Genomic DNA, 22,593 nt, shown 5'->3' with positions numbered 1-22,593 from the left:
GCTCCGGCTCCTGGATAAGAGACTCCCTCAAGGCTCTGCGCCAGCAGGGGCAGTAAGACATGCTGCAGGCCCACTGTGGGGATGGCAGCATCCGCGCTGGAATTCTGGAGCCGTCCCCTCTCCCCCGGCACTGTTCACGGGGCGCCCACTCTGTGAGCGATGCCCCAAGCTGAGTGAGCGGGGTCCCTGGTAAAAGTTTGAGAGCAGGCGCTGCCTGGTCCAATCTGCCTCTGCCATTGCATGCGGGGATGGACAGGAGGACCATCACAGGCCCTCCCTGAGCTCCATTTACCTGCCTGAGAAGGGGCTGAGGAGCCAGCTAGCGTCTACAGATGAGGAGACCAGGAGCTAATCCTGAGCCTTTGAACGCAGGTGTCTGAAGGCCTGTACCTGGGAGTGGTTGCGTGTCCCCGCTCCCCTGGGTGCCGTCATGCCCAACCTCGTAGTCCTGGTAGCGTGCGGCATCCCGCACCGTCCTCCTGGGCCGGCGGCACCCCAGGGCTCCAGTAGTGAGTTACATGCCCGTGATAACGGTTTCCTCTCTTCCTGCATGCTTTGCACCTCCTTTCTGCCTTCAGGAGAGCAGAGAGCTGCAGGTGGCCTGCATATTTTTGTTTTTATCCCGTGAACAAAGAAATAATGATAGACAAATGAAGTCAGTCAGCTGGGTAAGGCCAGGCTGGAACCCCAGTCTCCTGACGCCCAGCTGAGGGCCTTTACAGCAGACCAGGCTCCATGAGTGTCAGACCCGACAACCCACACGGTTCTCTCTTTACTCCACCCCCAAGCCCCTACACACTGCGTCGCCAGCTTCCTGAGCAGGGAAGCCCAGTTGTAGGGCAGGAGGGGAGGGGATGTTGAGCACAGGGGCAGAGACTTCACGAAGAGCAGAACTGGGACACCTCAATCATGGTGGGAAAAGGCAAGGACTGAGACCCTCAAGGGAAGGAAGCAGATGCCCTGTGTTTCCTGAGCAAGGGCAGTTTAAGGGATCAATGATAGTACCCAACGTGGAACAGAATATCCACATTAGAAGGGTATTCCACCCCGCCCCCATTTACAGATGGGGAGATGGGGGCCTGGGATTCAAACGCAGGTCCCTGTTCTGTCTCTTTGTCAGGAATCTACCACTGACTGTTGCTGCATCTTTCTGGGGCAGGGGAGGGTGGGGGCGGTGCACAGTCATCGGTCGTGGTCAACTTGGTGGGAGTTGGTGTCATGCCGTACGGAGCACTTGCCGTCCTTCCGTCTTGCTGGGCCTCACTGCCCGGCCAGGCAAGGGCACCGCAGCCCTGAAATGTTGTGGGAAGGGCCCCGAAGTCCAAATGGATGGGTGGGCCCTGCTGTTGAGCAGGTACAAGGTAGGGAAAAAAATCCCCATCCCAGCTGCATTTGAGCTCACGTGTCCTTCTTTCCCACCTGGCAGGACACGGAGAGGTTTCAGGCCCACAGTCAGGAGCTGGAGCAGAAACTGTTGTCAAAGGAGCAGGAGCTGGAGCAGCTCATTCAGAAGCAGAAGCGGGTACGTCTTTGTCACGGCCTCGGAGCCCCTGGCCCTTCACTCCATCTTCTGCTGACTCTTGCCCACTTTCCCTGCTGTTCACTGGAGGATTTGGGTTTGTTTATCTGTTTTTAATCCGAGAAGAACCGTTGAGCTGTACAAAAGATAGCATTTGAAATCACAGGTGATCCCAGGAGAAAGCCTTCGCCTCCCCAGTGCCAGGTGTTAAATTTGGGAAAGTTGCCAAGAATTCTCCCTCGAGGCATCTGAAGATATTGTCCTATAATTATGCCCAGGAGTCCATAGTCTCTCACGGACTCTGGGAAACAAACTGAGGGCTTCAGAGGGGAGGGGGTTGGGGATTGGGATAGGCTGGTGATGGGTAGTAAGGAGGGCACGTATTGCATGGTGCACTGGGTGTTATATGCAACTGATGAATCATGGAACACTACATCAAAAACTAAAAAAAAAAAAAAAAGAAGAAACACAAATGCCCAGGAGCCACCAGAATGCCAAAATATTCACTCGTTCCCTGCATCGTGTGTCAGAAAAGGGGGATGCTGAGGCACAAAGGACATAGTCGCTGATGCTTTGGGGGAGGCTGCAGACAGTGACATCTTCCTGCCAGGATGGCCACGGACACCTCCAGTAGGAAGAGGTTCTTCAGAGATCAGTTTGTCCATCCCTTGTCGTCCTATGTGCCCAGAAAAGGTCCATCGGGCTTTTTTGTGGCTGTTCCCATCACCCCCCAGGAGGGATGCAGACACCAGATGTGCCTCCAATGCACCTGAGCCCCAGGAGGCAGTCTGGGTGGTTCACGGCATAGGGCTGGTAATGACCCCGGGAAGACTGATTACCTGGGCAAACTTCACGCTCGCAGCCTCCTTGCCAAAGCAAGGGCTTATGGGGGAAAGAGGCCAGGGTGCTACTTGGCCTCCCATTTTGTTTTGTGTGGCGTTGGAAGGAATCCAGCCCTGGACAGACCCAGACACATTGCTTCCATTTGAATAGAGAGGGCTATTTTTAGCAACACATTAAAATATGCTTGAAGCTGCCCCATGCTGAAGCTAGAGACTGTCCCACTCCTGCTGCTACCCGACCTATGGATTTTGATTTCTTCCTACTGCAAGCAAGATCATTTCAACTCCGGGAACTGGCAGCTGCTTTCCCCTTCCCCTGCCGCAGCCCTAGCTTCTCCTGCTTTCTCCTCGCCACTATTATGCATTAAGTTCTTACCAATTAGACTTATCCCTCACATGAATGATTGCCACTCGATTTAATTACTGCATGCTTGCCTGATTACACAGGAACCTCTTGAGAATCACACAAAATTCCTTGTTGCTGCTTCCTCCTCCCCTTACTGGCCACAATCATTAAACTAAATTTATTATGATATATTTGCCTTGGTTTGATTCCTCCTCTGCAAAGCAGAATCACCAGCCAAGAAAAGCTGCACTTACACAAATGCAGGGTTTTGTTAGTTGCTTTAGGGACATGAAACAAGGTATGTGTTTGGTTTGACCTGTTTTATCTGTTTCCTAAGAATTTCCAGGGTTTTTGGCCACCATACAAAGTTTTTCTACATTAAAGGAATTGGCCTTATTTAGCTGAGAGAAGAAAAGGGGATAAATAGACTTACTGTCAGCATTCAGACCTGGGAAGGATGGCTTTATGGGGAACACCACTTAGCTGCTTTCCATGTCCATCAGGGCTGAGGGAGACAATTGGCTGAAAGGACAAGAGGGATTGAGGTTGGCTCTAGAGACCACGGATGGAATGGTAATGACCAGCATTATCGTCACTGGGTTGGAGGACACAGATGCATTGTTGACCTTCCTTTCCTAGTGGTCTTTTTGGATGGCGCCGCTCTCTCTGGACTGTTCAGGAGCCCTATGGAGACAGGGGAGAGATGAGATGTGCTCTGAAAATTCCCCCTTGCCTCCAAAAGTGCATCCATGTAAATTAAGGAGCAGGACAAAGCCTGTCGAGGCTCCGGGGCAGCGAGGGCTGGCACAGGTGGAGAAAATGAGGGGAGGCGGCAGGCAGGCCAGACCGGAGAGCGGCTGCTTATCGTTCCCTTCTGTTCCCCCACTTTCCTTTCCAGCTGGAAGGCCAGTGCGCCATGCTACAAAACGATGAGCATGAAACCAAGGCCGAGAATACCAAGCTGAAAGTCACAAACCAGGAGCTGGCCCAGGAGCTAGAGCGGACATCCCGGGAGCTCCACGATGCCCAGCAGCAGCTGGAAAGCCTCCAGCAGGAGGCCCGCCAACTCCACCAGGAGAAGGAGATGTGAGTGTGGCCTTCACGGGCTCCTGCCACTGGCGTCCAGCTCCACCCTCTGCTGTGAGCGTGCCGTCTCCTCTCTTGGAGACCCTGTCGCCTTGTCATGGGGCTCAGGGGCTCCTTGCTCCCTGAAAATCTCTTCTGGGATCCTGAGTCCATTAAGCAAGTGTGGCAAGCATAATCTAGGATTCATAGGCCATCTACAACCCTGTTCTTGGAAAATTTATTATGTGATGAGATAGACCTGTTATCCAACCAGCAAGTATAAGGCAATCATTGAAAAAGGCCGAGTGAGCAGACAGGCCACATGTGACTGTCATAGTTTATTTTATTTTTTAAGATATTTATTTATTTAGTTGAGAGAGAGAGCATGTGCATGAGAGCGGGGAGAAGGGCAGAGAGAGAGGGAGGGGGAGAAGCAGACTCCCTGCCCAGCCCGGAGCCTGATGCAGGGCTCCATCTCAGGACCCTGAAAGCACGACCTGAGCCGAAACCAGGAGTTGGTCGCTTAACTCACTGAGCCACCAAGGCGCCCCTTTTATTTTATTTAAAAAAAAATTGTTTTTAAAGATTTATTTGAGAGAAAGGGAGAGAGAGAGGTGACTGTCGTAGTTGAGAGACTGGGAAGACCCAGAACAAGAGTGAAGCAGGTAAGGCTTCTGAGGTCAACATAGAATGTGATTGGAATGTGTGACAGTGCCCTGGAATCTTCGCTGCAGTCTGCCCGCTCTCTCCTCCGTGTGGGCCCAGTGAGGGGAGCCACGCGTCTCTCAGGGCCCGGTTCTCCACTAAGCTGCTTTGGGCGTGCAGCCAGCGGGCTCGGCCTGCCAGGCAGAGGCACGTGCGAGGAAGGACCGAGGGCTGGGTCTGCGTGCTGAGCCTGAGGAGTTGCTGGGGGACCAGCCATTTATCTCATCTGGGGAGCATGAGCTTCTGAGAACAAACGCCCTCCTTGGCGTGCCCAGGGACGGGGATCTCCCTTGTCTGTTTGTTCACGCGCTTACCGTACATCCCTTCACTTAGTCACTTGTCGAACATGACTTGAAAACTACTCTGCCCTGGTTACTGGGTCCTGCATTCCGTGTATCGCCCCAATGTCAGTAATTTCACGTTATTCCCTATGAACTTGATAGTGCCCTTCTGCGGCAGGTTCTGTGAGATCCACTCTATGGATGAGGAAGCCGAGGGTCAGGGGTCTTCAGTAACCGTCACACGATGCCCAGTGCTAGAAGCTTCTGGCTGACTCCCCCACAGCGCATAATGAGCCTACCAGAAAGTACTCAGGAGTAGGACTGGCCATCGCTCACTCATTATTCACTCGTTCCCCTCATTCATTCTGCAGAAGGTCCCGTGTGCCTGGCCCTGCGCCAGGTAGTACAGAGAGTCTGGTTTCAGGGGGCAGTAGGGCTTAGTAGGGCTGAGTTTTACATATGTTCACTTTTCCTTGTTCGAAAGTGAGAGCCCTCCCTCTGTCTGATGCTGGCGACATTTGGGTCCATCGGCCCAAATCCCATTGTTCTGCCTGCGTCCTGTGTGTGCTGTGCTGCTTGGGACTGATTGCCTGGGGTGAGAGGGAGCCAATGTGTTTGCATGTGGAGTTTTGTCCTAGGAAGATTTCTCTAGTTTAAAAAAAAAATGTATTCCCGAGTAACTGACTTAAAACAAAACCCTTCACTCCGATTCTTGGATGACCAGTGGCAGGCCAGTGTATTTCATTGTAAACGAGCAAAATCAGTTCCTCCTCATTGAGAGCAGGCCAACATGGCACAGGCATTTAACTTTACAAACAGAATTAAGGATTCAGCCTCTTACAATTCAATCAAGTTCTAAAACAACAAACATCTGAAGGCACAAGCATTAGAACAGCAAATGGAAATAAGCACCCAGTGCTGGGGTATCAAATCACAGCATGAGGATTAAAATCTTTCTGAAGTCTTATCTTAATTAACCAAGCCAGAGACACAATCTCTGGAGGCTGGGAATTGAAACAGAGGGTTAGGAGGGAGAGATAAATGATTTCAGAACCTTCGAGACTTGGTTTCAAAAAGCCCACGACGTCTTCTACAGTCGGAGAGAGCGCTGGAGCCCGGGAGGGCGTGTCCTGCTAGGGGGGTCAGGAGACAAGGGCAGCGAGAAGCCTTAGCTTGTTCCCTGCAGAGCAGAATCCACACTGACCATACTGACAGAACCCGAGGGCTCTAATCCACCTCTTCATTTTATGAACGAAGACACTGAGGCTCAGTGAGGGGCAGTGACCCCCCCAATGCTACATAGCCAGTTCGTGCCAGGAAACAGCCTAATTGTCCCGAGTGCATGCGCTTTCCCCCCAACAACGTCTTGCTGCCTGATGTTGTGCCAGAATAGCTGGGAAGGGAGAGGATGGAATTGGGAGATAAAAAGACTTAGTCATTTATCAGCTAGAATTCTGAATGGGCAAAATTAATTTTTCTCTTCTCTGAAGATGCTCAAGGAAGGAGAACTTGATTTTAAAATAAGATAAACAAGGAACAATCAAGCAGGAGAGATAATATGAAGATGAAGTTCAGCTGAAAAGCGGTACCTCTCTGTTTATTTTGTTAATGAGGTTTTGGTTGGGGTAGGTAGTTTATGACAGGGCACAGAATTCCAAAGGCACAAAAGGATACACACTCGAAAAGAGGCCTGCGTGCCCCCCACCCCACCCATGACTCCGGGCCTGCGATCGCCCAGAGACCACCAGTCTGTGGTTTCTTGTGGATCCTTCCAGAGTGTTCCATGCATATACAAGCACACACACACACACACACACACACACACAATTTTCATTTACAAAGTGTAGCACCCTGTTCTGCATTAGCCTGCATTTTCACTTGACAGTTTATTTTGGAGATGCTCCCTGTCTCATCCCTCTCCAGAAAACAAAGACAACCATAAACCTCTCACCAGTCACTCCTATGAAAAATGCCAAGTTCTTTCCCTCTCAGTCCACATATTACCCAGTATTAACCCTCAGTCTAGTTAGAAGGACTTTGAAGGGCATTTGGTCAAATATCCGAGTATCATTTGGTTTTTCAGGCTGCCTTTCTTTTTGTTAACACACAAAAAGCCTGAATATGTGTGTGTATCTAAATAGATGTATGTTTCCTGGACGAACAGGTAGACATATATTTGCATCCATATGTAACATATGTGTGTATGTGCGGGTGTGTTTGTGTGGCTTACAGGGCAAAGACCCGGACTGCCTTGCTTTTTAAGGAAATGGCTCCTAAGTCAAGCACTCAGTGAGAACACAGACCTCAGATTTCCAAGGAGTGATTGTCCTTAGCTGGGGCAAAGCCGTCTGCTCCTGGCTGAGAATCAGAACCCAGGGCTGGGACGGATAACCACAACGCCGTCTCCGCTGCTGGGGCTGGGCAGCGGCAGACAGACAGCTGCGCTCACGTTCTGCTCATCACAGCAGAATCCTAGACAGGGACTTGGGGACCCTGTTTGGGTAATGGAAAATACATTGTTTTCCCTCAAGTTGAAATTAAATATAATTGGTAATAAAATGTTAGGAATTTGCAGCACTGCAGGAGCTAGAGAAGTTTTGTTGCTTAATTAGGATTGTCTGAGGTGAGCTTAGAAGTTGATTCAGTCTGTTATTGTTGTAAATTGACTTTATAATTATTCTATAAGGGGGAAAAAAACACACCGTTACCTTTTAAAGAATCTGATTATGGTGAGTTTGACCCAGGTCTGGATGGATCGAGCAAGCAGGTGCTGTTTTCTCCAGCTCAGCGATGACATTGAAGGGGCGGTGGTGTGTGTGTGTGTGTGTGTGTGTGTGTGTGTGTGTGTGTGTGTGTGTGTGTGTGTGTGTGTAAACCTGTCCTTGCCCAGCTGGGTGTGGGCACAATCTGGGGAGTCCAGACAGCCTGTGGAAATGCATGCATTTGTGAGGCTGGAAGATGCTCCCTACACTAGAAGCTTTGCTGTGGTTTGGAAATCTGGAACTACAGACCTTTTGCAGTAAGCTTAGGGGTGATTTAAACATTTCTAAACCATGGTGCAGAGGACAGAGGGAAGCATGGAGGCAGAGTTATGAAGTTCAACAAGGCTTATTTTTCAATGTCACCCAGTTCCGTTTTCCCTTTTTCCTTTCTTCCCTGGGGGGTGTTGAATACCTCCCTCCGACTCACCCCTTCCTTCCTCTCTTCCTTGCTCCACCCCTGCCTTCCTTCTTCCCTACCCCTCCCTCTCTTTTGTTTCTTACTGCTATTTGTTGACTATGCCTTCATGCTGGGCCCTGGGTTACCTAGAGAGATGCAAACAAACCTGACCAAACCAGACGCAGCCCCCCCCACCATCTGAGTTGCTCTCCAGACACCCCAGCTACCTCTCAGCTTCTCCCTCCCCTTCCTCAAAACCCCTGACGTGATTGATACGTTCACATTAGGATATAAGCATCTGATTGTGGTCAGTACATTTAATCACTGTTTGATGGCCAGAGAGAAGAAATCCTAAGTTAAAGAAATGAATGGCCAACAGTGGAAATTCCAGAGATCTAGGAACCAATTGGAGACTTTTAGGGGAAGATGGGGAAGGAGGAATGATTTTTCTGGAGCTCCTGGAAACAAACACAACCTGCGTCAGGGGAAAAAATACAAGTCCTGCTCTGACCCTCCAGGGTGGGGCTGGAGAAGAATATTGGCTCTAATTCCCTGAATTCTGGGCAGAGCAGGACCACCTGGAGCCTGGGCAGGCAGTACAGTTATTGCAGAGCGCTGTTCTTGGGTTTGGGAGTAGGAGGTCCTAGTCTAGGTTAGAACCCTGGCTCAGGCATGGCTTGTCTGTGTGACATGGGGAGAGTTACTGATGCTTTGACTGTCTGTGTCTATGAAATGGGGATCCAAAGAGGGCATCTGTACTGATTAAGTGAGATCATGGCTGAAACCACCTGCATACAACAAGTGCTCTCCAGGGGAGGGATGGTCCTTTAAACCTCCCTGTCCCCAGTGTGGGGTACTGCGTGCTGGGTTCCAGTGGGAAGGTCCCGGGCATCCAATGTCAGCACAGCCCCTCACACCGTGGTAGCTTACATCCCCAGAATGGAAGCTCAGCAGTGCCATGTTTGCCTCTTCCTCAGGGAAGTGTACCGCGTGACGGAGAGTCTGCAGCGCGAGAAGTCGGGGCTTCTGAAGCAGCTGGATTTCCTGAGGTGTGTGAGTACCACTGTGTTCCGAGAGCACATCCCAGGTGCCTTGGGTTGGAAGGGCCAATCTGAGAGTGCTCCCTGCCTCCATGGTGCACGGTCAGAGCCGCTGAGAGAATGCCCTCGTTCCTCTGATCCCCAGCATGTCACGTTTGGTCCATTCACACAACATGCTCACATCTTGCTCCAGTCTGTACCTCTTCAGGTAGGCTCTGCCTCGTTCTTTGTGGTGTCTCTCACAGCACCCTGTCTGGTACTTGCTGCGGTAGGAGGGGAACTGAATTTCTTGAGCTTCTCCCCTATGGCAGATTTGGTACCCTTTGGTACTCTTCCACCTTCAACAAAACTAAGGAAAGGAGGGCAGTGGCTGATACAGAAATTAACGGAGGAGGAAATTGAGAGCAGAGAAATGAAGCAATTTACCAAAAGAGACACAGCTATTCACTGCGGGAGCCAGAACTGAGATCCGTATCTGGCTGATTCTCTCGATTCTGCCATATTCTCTTAATGTCTGTTGAATGAGCAAATAAATCACGAATAGAGCACAAACAGAGCAAAGGAGCTTAGAGTTTCCTCAGCTTGCTAAAACTCACTGTAAATTCAAAGCTCATTGGTCTGGGATGTGCCAAAACCAAACCCAAAACAAAACCTGTGAGTGGAAAGATGGGATTTTCACTTTTGCCGGTGAGGTTTCCAAGTTGCTGTACCTTCTGTCTGCCCAGCACCTCTCGGGAATGGTGATGAGGCACGAGGTGATTTTTCAAGTGCAGCGAGTGTCTTGAATCAGGGACACTCTGACTTGTTTTGTTTGTTTGTTTGTTTAGAGAGCGAGTGGGGGGGGGCAGAGGAAGAGAGAGTGGATCTCAGGCAGACTCCGAGCTGAGCCGAAATCAAGAGTCAGATGCTTAACCGACTGAGCCACCCAGGTGCCCCAGTTTTTATTTTGTTTTATTTGAGAGAAGGTGAGGTTACCGTGTCTGGCATCTGTGATGCTAGCAAATGGAAAGTGCTCCGAACTGAATGGGACGTGGCCAAGTTCTAGTCTGTTCGAGAGCAGGTCTTGATTCTTAGGAAGGCTTTCATGGAAGGAAGAGAACAAGATGTGCGAGGACAAGTTTTTGAGGCTTTTTTCCCCTTTTTTCTGTTGTACTTAGAAGAAAAGGACAGATTCAAGCGACTGAGCAGAGCAGAATAACAAGGCCCCTCTCTACGTATGGGTCTTCTTGATGGAGACCAGCATTTGTGCAGAATCACATTCCTGACGCCTTTCCGTGCCATCACATGCTTTACAAGCCTAGATTCTGCAACAGGTGACAGCCCAGATGCGGCAGATTTTTCCCCCACAGCGAAATCACCAGATAGTGACAGAGAGCAGTAGGGAAACGGAGTCAGGTAGAGAGATAATGCCAGGGCGAGGGATAGTGGGAATGTGGAGTTGGAGACTGGGGGGAGGAAGGGGGTGGAATCGGGATGATGGCTGGGATGTGACAGTGTGAGGAAGGGATGGATGGAAACAATTTCAGGACACTCAGGAACATGTGCTTGGGAGCCCAGCATCTATACTCTAGGGCTCTTTATAAAACTTGAGTCAGATCACGACGCTAGGCTGCCCCTCCCCCCCACCCCCCCATGGCCTTATATCTCTTTTGGAGTAAAATCCCAAGTTCCTGCAATGGCCCACAAGACCGCAAATGGTCAGGTCTCTCCTTGTCCCCCCCACCTTTCTCTGACCTCATGTCCCAATTGCTCTCCTCTGAACATTCTGATGCCCTCCCTTCTGTTCCTCACACACATCCAGTAGAGCCTGACCCCAGTCTTTGCCCTCGCCGTCTCCTCTGCCTGTGACGCTCTTCCCTCAAATATCAGCATAGCTCCCCTCTCCTCCTGCAAGTCTCCACTCAGATGCCGCCTCCTTGACCACCCTTGAGATACCACTGCACTGTCTGGCATTCTTTTTTCCACATCTCTGCTTTATCTTTCTCAATAGCAATGACCCCTGTACTGAAACAAAATTCCCTGGGGACAGCAGCTCTGTTTTATTCATTGGTTGTAACCTTGATAGTTAGAACTGTGCTTAGCATGGAGTGGGTGCTCAGGAGACGTTTGTTGAATGACTGCATGCATGCCGGAAACGAATGGTTCGGAGAGAGAGCAGTCATGTGCACCCAACAGCCAGCTCACAGGTGCAGCTGGAACTCCCGGTCACCCCCTGGGGAGGCTCCCCCGAGTGGTAGGATCCTGAAGGGCCATGGGTATCACAAGGCCATTCTGTCTGTCCCCCGGCCTCCAGCTGACTTGCACACAAACTACCCTCTGTCACCGTCCCTAAGGAAAGAGATCCCACACACTCCCTGGGCCTCCCACGTCAAGCATTTCTCAGCACCCATCTCACTGGCAAACTGGCTGCTCTTGGATCTGTCCACCGCACACGCCATGTCTGAATCAATTCCCCTTTTCCATTTGCAGGGAAAGGAACAAGCATCTTCGAGATGAACAGGACATACGTTTTCAGGTAATTGCCCTCTGCTCCTTTTCCCAACAGGATCTGGCCCACTGGCAGCCAGAGCCTGTGCTGGGACAGGTCCAAGAATGTCCTTGACGTCTGGCTCATCCTTTCTGTGTGAGCAGACAATGGCATGGATTTTTTTTTTTTTGGTGGAAAAATGCAGGGTGGCCTTCCGAGGAGCATTGTGTCAATTTTCCACGAAGTACGCACTTTCCCCTTGGCATAAAGAGACTAAATTATTCGGGAGGGTCTCGGATCGCTTGGACATGGCCATGGCAGATCTACCCAGGAGATGGCACAATTGAAATGTCATGATCATTGAACCAAAATGCTCACAGGTTTTTTTTTCTTCGTGAACATTTTTAATCTCTTGATGAACAATTTGCATTTTTTTATACCATCATAGAACAAATTAAAAATGTATATTTCACTCTTAACATAGGTGATTTTAAGTACACGTTTTTTACCCCGTGGGGGACCCCTGCTCCTCCGTACCTGAACACCACACTTACTCTCCCAAATAGCACAGAATCCTATATGGATTTACAGGTCTTCACTTGGAGGCACGTTAAACAAAATCCAGGATGCCATGTTCTCCTACTCATCTTCCCCTTTAGATAGGAGCCACTGGATGCTCTGAAGGGACAGAAAAGGAGGATAGGATTCACTGATGCGAACTTCGTAGTCAGCAGAATCTAGCACATTGTGAATTTCTCATGTGTCCCTGGGCACGTCATTAGCCTGCCTGACCATGACCCCAGCTCTCACATGAGGAAAGGGAATTCCTATCCTTTTTTCCATAATATAGGGATTTTTAAGAAAAACTCTTAGATAGTGGAGGGTCATAGGCTCTGGGCCCTGAGCTGGACAGTGGCCTGAATGTGGTCAGCATGAAACAGCTGGTTTACAACTGCAAATCCTGGGGGGACCTTGTTATTACCCCCATTTCTTTCCTGTCACTGACTGGCAGCAAACTTCTGTACCGCCCACCTCTTTGTATGTCAGAGCGAGGCTTCAGCCTACACATGTTTGTTTGATGATGATAATGGTTATAATTGTTTTAGAAGTAACACTGAATTTATTTTAAAACTTCCAACCAAATGTCACCCTAATCCCTTGACCTCACCTCCCTTCACCTGCCAAACTCATTTTGCTTTGAAAAGGAAATGGAATTAAGAACCATAGTGGGGAATAGAAGAGAGAGGGATAAAATCATGTTCATGCTGAATAATAATTAAAGATTAATTTGGAACCATTATAGCCATACCTTCAGGGGCCCTGGGAGCAGTGCAGCCCCTCCTTCTCTCATTAAGAATCACTGGTGATCGTGGGGTGGCTGGTTAATGAGAGATTCTTCCTATGATCTAACTACCCCTCGCGTCCTGGAAGACATCTGCTGGGGAGCTCTGTGAGCAGGGTTGTAAGCCCCCACTTGCCGCGGGGCACTGGGCTGATTGGTCCTCCGGGCCAGTACCTTTCTCATTTCTGGGGCTTTGGAAATAACAAGGAGCTGGAGGCACACAGATGAGTGTGATTTAAAGATGCGCAGTCGTTTCTGTCCATAAATACTTCCCTATGCATTCCACATAACCTCTTCTGCTTGTCATCTTGCTGTGAAGGGCAACAGGGCGGACCCCGGGCTCTAAACTGTGTATTGATTCATTCTGTTAGATTATGGGGTGGGAGATGGAGGGATCCTGATGAGAAATAATAGCTAAAGAAAGAGTAAGAGAATGCTAACAGGGAGACTAGAACATTGCTTCTTACTTCAGAATTTGGTTTAGAGCCTGACCTTTGAGGTGGGAAAGTGGAGCCCTTTCTGCTCAAACATTGGGACAAATCAGCAGGCGTGGATCTGAGGGCATTTTGTGTTTCTACAGAAAGATAAGGCAGCCAAGGCAAACACAGCTGCTTCCAAGGCGAACTGGAAACAGAGATCTGGCTCGGTGATCGGCAAATATATGGATGGCAGAGGGATTCTTAGGAGGTAAGTCATCCCCAATTTCTTCATTCATTCTGTGTTCCTTTGTCTTGCACTCATTGGGAGCCGGCTCTGAGCCCATCAGCCCTCAAGAAGTGGCCCGGGGAATGCCTGGGTGGCTCAGTTGGTTGACCGTCTGCCTTCAGCTCAGGTCATGATCTCAGGGTCCTGGGACTGAATCCTGCATTAGGCTCCTTGCTCAGCAGGGAGCCTGCTTCTCCCTGTGCCTGCAGCTCCCTCTGCTTGTGCTCTGTCTCTCTCTCAAACAAACAAATAAAATCTTTAAAAAAATAAATAAAAAAAAAAAAGAAGTGGCCCAAGCTGGGGAAGCCTGGAGTCAGTTGCACTCAGTCCCCTTAAATCTTGGAGGACACGTTCCTTCCTATTCTGACATTCACATGGGAGGAGGACTGGGCAGGGCTGGTCCCTGGGACAGGACATCATCTTCTGTATGTCTGCAGATAGGAACCAAAGAGGTGCTGTAGATCAGCAGAGGAGAGACAGACAGGAGGAAAGGGGTCAAGGGAGAGAGATAGAGCGTGGCTGGAAGATACTCTGCTCTCTGTTGGGCAGAATGGATGTGCCTGGTTTTCCAGGGACATGACTGTTTTGGCTCTGAAGGGTAATTGACATGTGGGATGGCGTCTCCAATAGTTGAGCTCCTTTACAAACAGGAATGGGACCTGTGCTTGACAGATTCCTCTCAATGCTTCGCATTTAATTACTTCAAAGATAACATTTTTTTTTGTTGCTGTTAGCATAGTAATCGAGTTTGAGTCCCTAGAGGAGTGGCTCACCGCCCATTGAAAAAGACAAGCCAGTCCTCCGCCTTCTCTTCTTTTTTGGCGTGTGTTCCATCCACATAGATGGCCACAGACAGGTAAAGGCAACCAGACCCCTAAGAATCAAAGGCAGGGAGAAAGTGCATGAATTTGCTCATCCAGGAGACCCTGAGGACAGCAAGCATGAAATACACAATAGGAAAAAGGGAAGTGACTCTGGAGATGTTGATGAGCTCAATGGTCAAGTCTTTGGACCCAGTCATCCTGAACTCTTTTTCTAAATAGCTCGACAGAGGGGCACCGTGGTGGCTTATTGTTTGAGTATCCGACTCTTGATTTCAGTTTAGGTCATGATCTTGGGGTCCTGAGATTGAGCCCCGTGTCAGGCTCCACACTCAGCACAGAGTCTGCTTGTCCCTCTCACTCTGCTCTTTCCTCTACTTTCTCTCTCTCTCTCTCAAATAAATAAATAAAATCTTTAAAAAAACTAGCTCAACGGAGGTATACAATTTGGGATCCAAGTTTCTGCAATAATAGTTGGCCTTTTGGTTGCTCAGCACTGAATATATTCATTCAACAAACATTCACTGTTTGCTTAATCTATACCAGACATTCTTTTGAGTTCTATGAAGTCTCCGAAAATAAGTTAAACATGAGGCCTGCCCTTAATATCCATTATTGAGTGCCTACTATGTGCAAGATATTATGCTATGTTCTAGGTATAGAGTGGTGAGCAAAATAGGCGCTAGCTTTCCTAGAGCTTAGGGCGGAGGAAAGGAAACAGACAATAAGCAGGCAGGTTACAAATCATGTGCCCTGAGTTCCAGGACAGACTTTGGCAGAGGCCCTGGTCTCTGCTGCTCGTACGTAGCCTTTGGTGGCAAAACCAAAAATAAATTTAGTCATGCTAAGCTGAGGATATTGGAGGATGTCAATAGTGCTTGAGAATTTCCTGCATCAAAAGCTTTTTCCAAGAAATGCTTCATTTTAAGACTCTTCCAGTGGCCACTTCTTTTTTTCCGGTTGCAAGGCCTTTCAAGAAACAAGCTGTGTCTGTATGTGCACACTTGTTTGCATGGGCACGCACGCGTGCACTCGTGTGTGTAAGCAGAGTGAAAGTGGATGGAATACTAATTGTGTTCCAAAGTGGATAAGCAGTCTGTAGGCTTGTTAGACTGTAGAAAAAAATTGTTGGAAAGAAGACAGTCAGCTTCTATTAAAAACTATGATTTTATAAAAAAGTGGGAAGGTCCCTGGATTGCTCCAGAATTCTTTATTTTGTATCAAGGGACCCAAATTCAGTCACCATTTTTGGGAGCACTCTATCTTAATTTATCTTTTAGAGCTGCACTTAACTTCAGAGCAATGATACATGCAGTTTTTTCCCCTTTCCCTTCCTATTATGGGTCCTTAGGAAGAATAAATACTATAAGCCAGGGGGCAAAATGAAGGGAGCCTCCCTGTTGTGCATATTCTGTGACCTTCGTCTGCCTTATTTTTGCTTTGGCCCTGTCACCTCCTCACCTAATTTGCATTCCATTCTCCTTTCTAATCCTTGCATGTGTGTGTGCGTGTGTGTTTCAGTTTGGGACTCAAGGTTCTCCCTGTCAGACTTCCATTTAAACCGTTCTCAGCTGTTATTGTTTCCAGAGACCTGAACTCCTGTGCCAAGAAGGGTCTGTGAGGCCTTTGCACTGAAAAGCCCAGTTCCCTCCACCTCCTCCTGCTTTTCCTTGTTCTTGATGCTCAGATGCTTCTGGAAGCTTCTGGAAACAAACATGCACATGGGCCACTGAGGCCACGTACTCCTGACACTGACTGGCAGGGACATTGAAAGAGAAAGAGAAAGGTAGGAAAGGCAGCTAGAGGTGCCCTGCCTGGCTTCCTTGCAACCCCAAGCCCAACCACAAATGGGCAGCTGCTTCTGAGCCCGTGGCGGGAGCTCCTCCCAGAGCAGCAGGATCCCCTCACTCACTTTGAGTGGGCTGCTTTGCAAACACACCTGTTTTTATGCGTTGTCTTATTAATGAGGTAGGCAGGACACGTGAGCCACATTTTATGGTGAGGAAATTGAAGCTCAGGAGAGTTGAAGTGTTTTCCCTAGTGGCACAGTCAGTAAGGGCTGCTTTTGGGACCACAGCCAAGGCCACCTGATTGTTAATTGAAGATGTTTTATTTCCAGATCTTTTATGCTCATTTCTTCACATCCTTTACTCCTTCTTTTTGGCACTTCTCACAGCTTGATGAAGTATATTTAGTTGTACCATTACTGCTTCAGCCCCCCACTAAGCTGCGCATTCCATGAGGATGTTTGTGTCATCTGTGCATGGCTGTGTCATTATCTAATTACCTGGTGGTAATCATCACCACCGCCTTCATCGTCTTCATCTTCACCATCACACCGCCTTCGTCATCATCACACCACCTCCATCATCATCATGATACCACCTCCATCATTATCGCCACCATCATCATCACACTACCTCCATCATCTTCATCACACCACCTTCATCATCATCACATCACCTCCATCAGCATCATCACCACCTCCATCAGCATCATCACCACCTCCATCAGCATCATCACCACCTCCATCAGCATCATCACCACCACCTCCATCATCACCACCACCTCCATCATCACCACCACCTCCATCGTCACCACCTCCATCTTCATCATCATCATCACCACTACCTTCATCATCATCACATCACCTCTATCAGCATCATCACCACCTCCATCAGCATCACCACCACCTCCATCATCACCACCACCTCCATCATCACCACCACCTCCATCATCATCACACTACCTCCATCATCACCACCACCTCCATCATCACCACCACCTCCATCATCACCACCACCTCCATCATCATCACACCACCTCCATCATCACCACCACCTCCATCATCATCACACCACCTCCATCATCACCACCACCTCCATCATCACCACCACCTTCATCATCACACTACCTCTGTCATCTTCATCACACCACCTTCAGCAGTATCATCACCACCTCCATCTTCATCATCATCATCAACACCACCTTATCTCCTTCATATTCATTAAGCACTTACAGAGTGTGTTGGGTGAATGAGCTGCAGAATGCAGGGTCTGTTTTTCTTTCCTTTCCTAGAGCTCTCCACCCCCAAGGTGTGATGCTCTTCAGTTAGTTGTTGTCACAGAGCTGTCAGGCATCTCTCCAGGTTCCATATTGATATATTGTATGATATTCTCCCATCTTTCTTTCTTCCCTACCCCAAAATAGCCAGTCAGAGGAGGAAGAAGATGTGTTTGGCCTCCCGAGGAGGAGAAGCTCCATAGGCCTGAGTGGATATCCCCTTCCAGAAGAGGAGCCAGGGGCTGGGGGTCCGCTCCCCCGGGCACTCCGCAGAATCATCTCCATTGAAGAAGACCCCCTGCCCCAGCTCCTGGATAGTGGCTTTGAGCAGCCATTGAGCAAATGCCCAGAAGTGGAGGAGGTCTCCCAGCAGACCAGACAAAGCCAGCAAGCCAGACCTTTAGAACCCATGCCTACATCTCCCCGAGGGCAGCCTGTTGGAAAAGAAGCCTTGTCTAAGGTAAGGACACATCCTGTGTTGGTTTGTAGATGTCACTCTTGTGCCTGTCCCTAGCATTTGAACCCAAGAGCCCCAAAGACAGTGCAGGAAGTCAGACGTGGCTGGTCTTATGAATCACCCTATTTATGTCCTTCAGATACCAGCTTGCCCTGTTGAACTGAGCGTCACTGGGGAGACTCAGGGGTCCTGGTAAATTCTCTTTATGACTTCGGTTGTTTGCCCCTATGTTCTCTTTTCTGTTTCAGATTCAAAAGCATGTATTGAGTGGCTACTTTAGACAGACACTTTGCTTGGCTCTTAACATAAAATATCACATGTTTTTAAAATTGTACATTTTCTCTTACATTTTGTAACTGTTCTCAGCAAGGCCAGTTATGGCCTTTGTAAAGTTTATGTCATCATTTTTGTCTAGGTTCCTAATCAGCTAATCATCTTTTTATTCTCAAAGGATGCCCCGCCTATCCCTCCCTTCAGGGTGCTCCTCCTCTCCCTCCTCCCTCCTGCATGCCCCACAGGGCTCCCTGCTCAGCTGCGGGGGAAGGACGCCATAGTAACCATCTTGCTCTGGTTCATGGTGATGATGGTCCTCACCTTGTTTGTGACCCAGGCCCAGGAATAGACTCCTCCAGCCCCTCACCTCTCACTGGATCCTCTGAAAGGCTACAGAAACATCCATGACAGTGTAAAAGAGGCTCCTCCCTATACACTGGGGTGGCCCTCTAGGATCGAGCCCTTGCCACTTGGACATCTCCAAATGGCCGTGTTAGCATGTGTGTCCAGCCACTGCCGGGACTTCTTGGCATTGGTTGTCATCCTGGGGCCTGGATTAAGATGCCTACCTATGCCTTCTCCGAAGGGCCCTGGGCCAGGGGGCAAAGGGGAGCCAGATGGCACCAGGGGTGGACAGCAACCCCTCCCTCCTCCGTGCCCTTCCACATCCCTTCAGCACAGACCTACACCTGCGGGCAGGGGCACACCGGAATTTTAAATACCCTGAGCTCTGCTCCCAAATGTAAAAGTGTTAAGAGGTGAGCAGGAGATGGGGTAAAGGGAAGAATGATGCATCTGGGTGTGCTGGGCCATGTGAGCTGATGGGGCGCGTCTGCGGTGTCTTCTCCCCTGCGGCAGATGGGGAAGTAGAAGCCAGAGGGGCGAGGCCTGGTCCAGCCCCCCAGGGACTTGAGGCCAGCCTGCTCGCCATGTGCCCTCACGTGGGTGCTTGGCTCCACCACATGTGCTACCAGTGAGTCCCGGACGGAAGCTGCCGCAGTCGGGAAGTGTGCTCTCAGAGAATCACGGGGCGGCTTCACCAGAGGGCCTGCCCTTTGGAAGAGGGCTGTGAGGCAGGCCCTCCCATGCAAGGCTGCCGAGGCATCAATCTGTACAGCCTTTCTGGAAAGTAGTTTGATAACAGGGATCAAGACCTTCGAAATTCCACATCCTTTGAACCGGCTCTTCTCCTCCTAGCAATCTTTCCTAATAACCAAGTTCAGACAAAGATTTAACTCAAAAATCATTATGTATATTAGCAAACACTTGAAAAACTTCAATAGAATATTATAGCACTGTTAAAAATCATATTTTCAAGGGGCGTGTGGGTGGCTCAGTCAGTTGAGTGTCTGCCTTTGGCTCCGGTCCTGATCCCAGGGTTCTGGGATTGAGCCCCGTGTCCAGCTCCATGCTCAGCCATCAGTCTGCTTCTTCCTCCCCCTGCTCCTCCCCCCACTCGTGCTCGCATGTCACAAGCACTCTCTCTCTAATAAATAAATAAAATCTAAAAAAAATTCACATTTTCAAAAAACTTTAGTGACTCAGAAATATTTACAATTTAATGATATACGAGAAAGAATAAAATTATATACAATATTTCAAATCTGTTTAAATAAAACATATATTCATCCATCTACATAGAAAAAAGCCTAAAAGAAAGGCACCAAAATATGAATAGTGACCACTATTGGGTGGCAAGGTAGATTATAAAGAATTACTATTTTCTTCTCTACTTTTCTGTTTTTCCTAATTTTAAAAATTAGCATGTATTCCTTTTTTTTTTTTAAGATTTTTTTTTTAAGTGGCAGGACAGAGAATGGGAATAGATCTTCCTCCAGCCCCCTCCCCCCACTCTGGTTATCACACTGTGGATTGTCCCCCCCGAGGGGACACAGGTTATATGAGTGAACATGAGTAGGCGTTCGCTGCTCCTGTGAGGTGGGGCCTGCCCAGAGCTGGACCACCAGTGCGTTGATCCCCTTTGGCCTGCAAAACCCCCTGCTCTTCCTAAAACAGGGCCAGCACAGCCTCTGCAGCCAGAACCATCTCCTTCTGCTCCGGGCTTCCCATTCCCCACCTGTAGACATGCCTAGGGACAGACAGATTGCTGCACTGGGCTTTAGTCTCAAACAGATGACAACTGGAGGCAGGGGCTGAGCAGGGGTAAGCAGAGTCGATGCCCTTATGCATTATCAGTATTAAGAAAATAGGGCAGAGGGCATAGTTTATGAGTGTGGGTTTTTTTTTTTTCTAAGTTTAGTTTAAACTCCTGTCATTGACCTTGAATTCCCTCCTAAGTACTGCATGGAATTGATTTCTCCCCAAAAGGCTGTTAATGGCTTTTCTCTGAGATTCAAGTACTGCTAATATCTGCTGCCACTCCATTATAGTATTTGCTCAATGAGAGGAGCTAATTCCCCCAAATCCACTTCTAAATAGATTCTAAAGAGCTTCCTCATTTGGCCAGGCAGTGCTGGGCTGGGCCTGGAGGCAGGATTTGGGTGAGCAAACAAGCAGCTCATGGGAAGGAATGATCATGCAGCCGAGTGGGCTGTGTGCCCGAAGGCGGCTCCTTACCCTGCTGCTCCGGCTGTCCTTGAGCAAGTCCATTCCCCACCGGGCTCTAGGGTCCCAGACTAACTCACGGGCAGACCTGCTCCCAGTCCCTGCCGGCTGCTGGGCCAAGGACAAGGAGCGCAGTGACCGGTTGACACTGGAGAGCTCCGCCCAGTGGTCTGGCATGGCCAATTTCCCAACCTACTGACTGGAGACCGTTTCCCAGGCAGATGGGGTCCTATATGAAAGCGGATGAGATTGGGAGGATGAGCACTGTGCAGGGAGCCAAGCAAGAGCATCCTCCATTCAGTCCAGGCTTTCAATGGTAGGGCAGAAAGAAAGGCCCCCTAGCCCACCCTGGGCCGTCTCTGCCCCTGTGCTATACGTATGCCTTTCTTCTATCTCCCCTTCCCCCTGCAAACATCCCACCTGTCCTTCCCCTGCACGGAGAATCTTGCTTCTCTTTAAGCCCTGGCTCAAAGTGTCCTTCTCCGTGGACCCAGGACTGGCCCTCCACGCTCCCAGAGCACTTGGAAGCTTGTGTTGTAATGATTTGTTTATAGGACTGCCTCCTTCCATCCACAACAAACCAGGCCTGCCTCCCCATCCCTGTCTCTTCTGCCCAGGGTCTGCCGCACAGTAGGCAGACAACAAATGGTTGAATGAGAGTCTCTCTTCCGTCCTGAAGATACTAGAAGGAGCGCTTATGTCCGGAGCCCAAAGCTACTTGCATCCAAGACTAGAGTGCCCTCCCTCGTGCCGGTCTGGGTCCCCACCTTCCGCCGGAACCTGTAGGGACTGGTTGAAGGACGGGTTGTAGCAGGACGAGGGCTAGTGGCCCTGCCAGCAGCTGGCCAGACTGTCTGCCGTCCACAGGAGGAAGCCTCTCCCCCCATCCCAGACCGGCTCTTCAAAATTGTGCTAGTGGGCAACTCGGCCGTGGGGAAGACGTCCTTCCTGAGGAGGTTCTGTGAGGACCGGTTTGCCCCTGGCTTGGCAGCCACTGTGGGTGAGTTCCCGAGCCCCCCTCTGGGAAGGGGAGGGAGTGCGAAGGGGGCCCAGGAAGGGACTGGGGGCCCTGGGGAGTGGCCATGGGGCCTGGCTGGTAGGGGGCCCGTGCGGGCTTATTCCCCAGTGAGGCCGATGGAGCAAGGTCAGGTCCCCCTCTGCGCAGTGCCGGCCACTAAGCTCATTCCGCACAGAGTGGAGCCACTAAACGCTTCCTTTGTCCAGCCTGAGGGGAGCTGCCGCTGGCAAAGGTGGACTTTGGGCCCCGTGTTCCCCTCTGAGCCCATTTCTTTTTTTATTGTTTTTTCTCCATTTTCAGCAGGGCCCTGAGTCTTCATGCCCCTCCTGAGGTGCACACCCCCACACCACAAGCCCTGCCTCCCCCGTGCACCAGCAGCTTCCTGCCCCGCCCCTCCCCATGTGCACGCACGTGTGTGTGTGTGTATGTATGTGCACAATTGTGTAGAGGGGTGGGGTGGAGGACAGTGCTCTGGGTGACTCCATTTACCATCACATCTTACCCATTCTGCATCCCAGACCTGCTGGGTGACAGCTGGATTTCGTCGTGGAAACTCATTAGGCTCAGCTATTAATGGACGATCATGGCTTAATGTGTTCCCACATTTGAGTAGTATTTTATTCAGAGAGAGGCCTTTTCGCCCTTCACCCAAAGTTGCTCATTGCATTGGAAGATGTAGGAAGACCCAAGAGCATACTGACCTTTTAGCTTCTACCTTTTGCTTGAATCAGTCAAGCAAAAAAATAAATCCACTGAGAGACTACTATGTACCATTTAGCCACAGTGATAAGGAAGCTGTATTTGAAAATATATTAATGTGATCTGCATATTTACCATGGCCTTTTTATTTGTCATTTCAATCTATCTTCGCACAGCCCTGGGAAGAAAGTACTGTTATTAGCCCAATAGCCAGATCAGGAAACTG

The 22,593-nt window shown here is 49.6% G+C and overlaps 1 protein-coding gene across 1 annotated transcript in view; it reads left to right on the top strand.

Annotated features, from left to right (window-relative positions):
- CRACR2A (calcium release activated channel regulator 2A) overlaps nt 1-22,593 on the top strand; it is a 142,226-nt gene that overhangs the window by 92,904 nt on the left and 26,729 nt on the right. The window contains exons 9-15 of the mRNA XM_045781296.2: nt 1,427-1,522; nt 3,606-3,793; nt 8,895-8,966; nt 11,427-11,472; nt 13,347-13,453; nt 17,503-17,815; nt 21,518-21,650. Of these exons, the coding sequence (XP_045637252.1) occupies nt 1,427-1,522; nt 3,606-3,793; nt 8,895-8,966; nt 11,427-11,472; nt 13,347-13,453; nt 17,503-17,815; nt 21,518-21,650 (955 nt within the window). The remainder of the gene's footprint in view (nt 1-1,426; nt 1,523-3,605; nt 3,794-8,894; nt 8,967-11,426; nt 11,473-13,346; nt 13,454-17,502; nt 17,816-21,517; nt 21,651-22,593) is intronic.

Source organism: Ursus americanus, chromosome 25 (genome assembly GCF_024610735.1).
Source record: "Ursus americanus isolate L20-20 chromosome 25, mUrsAme1.1.p, whole genome shotgun sequence".
In the NCBI taxonomy this organism is placed as follows: Eukaryota; Metazoa; Chordata; class Mammalia; order Carnivora; family Ursidae; genus Ursus; species Ursus americanus.
Note: the sequence above shows the minus strand (reverse complement) of the source record. Positions and strands in the feature narration are given on the sequence as shown.